The 4,823-nt window shown below is 32.6% G+C and overlaps 1 protein-coding gene across 1 annotated transcript; it reads right to left on the bottom strand.

Moving 5' to 3' along the window:
• Window positions 1–644: 644 nt before the first annotated feature.
• Window positions 645–3,041, bottom strand: LOC141396348 (uncharacterized; the record flags this gene model as incomplete). Its single annotated transcript, XM_073971723.1, has 2 exons — window positions 2,947–3,041; window positions 645–2,867 (listed from the first exon to the last, which is right to left on the bottom strand). A coding segment is annotated over exon 2 (2,042 nt), but the record flags the coding sequence as incomplete, so codon positions are not given.
• Between the last annotated feature and the right edge of the window lie 1,782 nt (window positions 3,042–4,823).

Genomic DNA, 4,823 nt, shown 5'->3' with positions numbered 1-4,823 from the left:
AACAAAGGTAACAAATATAAAAAACATGAATATCACAGTAGTTTAATAAGCTATAACAAGAAAAAACATACTAACAGTTCGCAATAATCACGTAAAAATAAAAAACACAAGCATTTACTTAAAGCTAGGGTAGCATCACTACCATCGTCTTCTAATGTAAATATTGCACTGACTATTTATTTGAATATTGCGATCTCCTTATGTTCTTAGCTTTGCTAATTAAACCTCTGTAACAAAGAGCACTGTTGTCGACGTCGCTTTTGAAGTTCATACGCCTTGTTGTTGGTACATTGAGAATATGTAACATCTCCATCGTGTATCGTTTTTTGTAGTGAGATTCGTTTCCTACTACTGTCGCTCTCTCAAAATTGGGTTGGTGGTTATGTTGTGCACAGTGGGTCACTAGTGCGGTTTTGGGTTTTTCGTGATGATGTCGTAATTTTAGATCTGACTTGTGTGCTGAGATTCTCGTTTTTAGTTTATTTTTTGTTGTACCAATGTATTGTTGTTGACATGTTTCTTTGTCATTACCTCCACATGGTATTTGGTATACAACATTAGATTTTTCCATGTTGTCTATTCTTGTTTTGGTTTTTGTGAATAGATTGCTCAGTGTATTGTAACATTTGTGTGCTATAGTATACTTGTTATTGTCATAAATATTAGAATTGGCAACTCTTTCAGATATGTTTGGCACATATACTATGGACTTGTATATTTTTTTGGTTTTTTCCTCTATATTTTGTTCATTTGGTGCTCTTTGTGTATATTCTTTTATAAGATTGTTTATTAAATTTCTTGGGAAACTATTTTTATGTAGAATATTCTTGATTTTGAGTATGTTTTCTTGGTGGAATTCTTCATCGCTTATTGTGAGTACTCTATATATAAGATTTTTGGCAGTGTTTATAATTATTCTTTTCGGATGTTTCGATAAGAAATTAATGATCCTGCCAGACGCTGTAGGTTTCATGTACCAATTCATTTTAAGTTCTTTGTTGTTCCTTATAACCATTGTATCCAAATAAGGAAGTTTGTTGTCGTTTTCCATTTCGATAGTAAATTTAATGTTCTTATGATAACTGTTAAAAGATTGCAGTGTTTCGTCAATTGCACTTTCCTTTATAACTACAAATAGATCGTCTACATATTTGGATAAAAAAGCCGGTTTGGTTGTCAATTTGTTAATACAGGTATCCAGTAGCTTCTCCATAACGATGTCAGCTATAACTGGAGAAGCTGGAGATCCCATTGGTAGGCCACGTTTTTGTTTGTAGATTTTGTTCTCATACTTAAAATAGCGATTGTCTTTAATGCAGAAACTTAGAATACGTACAAATAAGTTCTTATGTATATTTGTGTATTCTTTCAGTTCTTCCCATCGGCTTTCAATTATATCAATTGCAAGGTCTACTGGAATGCTAGGAAAAAGCGATACAACGTCAAAAGATACTAGTTTTTCGTCATGTTTAATTGTCAAGTTTTTCAGCTTATTCCTAAATTGCACAGAGTCCTTAATGTTATATTTCGAATTTTCCGTTAAATATTCCAATATGTTGACTATATATTTGCACATTTCCCTGGATGGTGAGTCAATGGAGGAGCATATTGGCCTTAATGGGTACCCTTCTTTATGAATTTTTGGTAGACCGTAGATTCTAGGAGCATTTGCAACGTCAGTTTTTAAGCTTTTCCTCTCAATAGCTGTGATATAACCATTTTTAAATAGTTCCTCGACTAATTCATTGTTTTTCTTTTGTAACGTGGTAGTGGGATCCTTGTTCATCCTCTGGTATGTCATAATGTCGCCGACTAAGTTCATCATTCTCTCCTTATATTCATTATTGTCCATCGCTACCGTTACATTTCCTTTATCGGAATTCAAAATTATTATGTCTTTATTCGATTTCATGAATGTTTTCGTTTGCGCCACTGTGCGTATTATAAATGCATCTTTGCTAGTCTTCTTTAATTTGTTGATGTGATTTTCGACCATTGTTGTAAAGTTGGTTCTCGCGTCTTCTTGTTTTTCTCTATCTTCATTTGTGTGTATTATTTCTTCTCCGTCGGTGATGTATTTAAAGAGCGGAAAGTTGTCTTTGGTTGTCGGCAAGGCAAATTTAGGTCCTAGAGAGAGTAGCCATTTGATATTATCAGGAATGTTTTTGTTGGTTTTGTTGACAAACCAATTATCATTTATTTGAATGTTAAGTTCTCGCCTTTGTTTCTCCATAAGTTTTTCAAATTTTTGTATGTGGATTTGTTTTTGTTTATGCTTTAGAGTTTCCAAAGCTGTGTTTTCTGCTCTCCTCAGGGTACAAAGTTCATCTTCTGTTAGAATTTTTTTTTCTAGGTTGTTGTTGGTAAGTTCGCACTTTTTAGCATTTTCTTTTAACAAGTTGTGTTTATGTTCTATTATAATGTTTAGTATTTTTTGTTGAAAGTTTTCTATATGTGTTGTTAGTTTGTTGTATACCAATTCTTTTGTTTCCTTGTTCCCTTCAATTAATTTATGAACATTTTTGATGGAATTCTTAATCAATTGTGGAATAATTCCAAAATTGCGACAGCGGATTAAAAATGTTATGGTCGACCGCAGTTTTGTCCTTTTTGCTTCCAAATTTTTGTATTTGTTGATGTTATATTTTGTAAATTTGTTCTTCTTTTTCAGGTTGTTGTAGATCATGTTGTGTTAATTTCGGCGTGCTTTCCGTATGTAATAATTGTTAAATATTGAATTTTCTTCGACCTTTTTGTTATACAATGTTGTTTTCATTAAATCAAGCTCGAGGTCATTTGTTATTAATAATTTTTATTTATTTTCGATATTTCGCAATTTCTTGAATTGCATCTTCAGGAATTATGATCTACAACAAAGGTAACAAATATAAAAAACATGAATATCACAGTAGTTTAATAAGCTATAACAAGAAAAAACATACTAACAGTTCGCAATAATCACGTAAAAATAAAAAACACAAGCATTTACTTAAAGCTAGGGTAGCATCACTACCATCGTCTTCTAATGTAAATATTGCACTGACTATTTATTTGAATATTGCGATCTCCTTATGTTCTTAGCTTTGCTAATTAAACCTCTGTAACAAAGAGCACTGTTGTCGACGTCGCTTTTGAAGTTCATACGCCTTGTTGTTGGTACATTGAGAATATGTAACATCTCCATCGTGTATCGTTTTTTGTAGTGAGATTCGTTTCCTACTACTGTCGCTCTCTCAAAATTGGGTTGGTGGTTATGTTGTGCACAGTGGGTCACTAGTGCGGTTTTGGGTTTTTCGTGATGATGTCGTAATTTTAGATCTGACTTGTGTGCTGAGATTCTCGTTTTTAGTTTATTTTTTGTTGTACCAATGTATTGTTGTTGACATGTTTCTTTGTCATTACCTCCACATGGTATTTGGTATACAACATTAGATTTTTCCATGTTGTCTATTCTTGTTTTGGTTTTTGTGAATAGATTGCTCAGTGTATTGTAACATTTGTGTGCTATAGTATACTTGTTATTGTCATAAATATTAGAATTGGCAACTCTTTCAGATATGTTTGGCACATATACTATGGACTTGTATATTTTTTTGGTTTTTTCCTCTATATTTTGTTCATTTGGTGCTCTTTGTGTATATTCTTTTATAAGATTGTTTATTAAATTTCTTGGGAAACTATTTTTATGTAGAATATTCTTGATTTTGAGTATGTTTTCTTGGTGGAATTCTTCATCGCTTATTGTGAGTACTCTATATATAAGATTTTTGGCAGTGTTTATAATTATTCTTTTCGGATGTTTCGATAAGAAATTAATGATCCTGCCAGACGCTGTAGGTTTCATGTACCAATTCATTTTAAGTTCTTTGTTGTTCCTTATAACCATTGTATCCAAATAAGGAAGTTTGTTGTCGTTTTCCATTTCGATAGTAAATTTAATGTTCTTATGATAACTGTTAAAAGATTGCAGTGTTTCGTCAATTGCACTTTCCTTTATAACTACAAATAGATCGTCTACATATTTGGATAAAAAAGCCGGTTTGGTTGTCAATTTGTTAATACAGGTATCCAGTAGCTTCTCCATAACGATGTCAGCTATAACTGGAGAAGCTGGAGATCCCATTGGTAGGCCACGTTTTTGTTTGTAGATTTTGTTCTCATACTTAAAATAGCGATTGTCTTTAATGCAGAAACTTAGAATACGTACAAATAAGTTCTTATGTATATTTGTGTATTCTTTCAGTTCTTCCCATCGGCTTTCAATTATATCAATTGCAAGGTCTACTGGAATGCTAGGAAAAAGCGATACAACGTCAAAAGATACTAGTTTTTCGTCATGTTTAATTGTCAAGTTTTTCAGCTTATTCCTAAATTGCACAGAGTCCTTAATGTTATATTTCGAATTTTCCGTTAAATATTCCAATATGTTGACTATATATTTGCACATTTCCCTGGATGGTGAGTCAATGGAGGAGCATATTGGCCTTAATGGGTACCCTTCTTTATGAATTTTTGGTAGACCGTAGATTCTAGGAGCATTTGCAACGTCAGTTTTTAAGCTTTTCCTCTCAATAGCTGTGATATAACCATTTTTAAATAGTTCCTCGACTAATTCATTGTTTTTCTTTTGTAACGTGGTAGTGGGATCCTTGTTCATCCTCTGGTATGTCATAATGTCGCCGACTAAGTTCATCATTCTCTCCTTATATTCATTATTGTCCATCGCTACCGTTACATTTCCTTTATCGGAATTCAAAATTATTATGTCTTTATTCGATTTCATGAATGTTTTCGTTTGCGCCACTGTGCGTATTATAAATGCA

The sequence above is a fragment of the Musca autumnalis genome, unplaced genomic scaffold (genome assembly GCF_047663935.1).
Source record: "Musca autumnalis isolate F117 unplaced genomic scaffold, ASM4766393v1 scaffold_280, whole genome shotgun sequence".
NCBI classification, from domain to species: domain Eukaryota; kingdom Metazoa; phylum Arthropoda; class Insecta; order Diptera; family Muscidae; genus Musca; species Musca autumnalis.
Note: the sequence above shows the minus strand (reverse complement) of the source record. Positions and strands in the feature narration are given on the sequence as shown.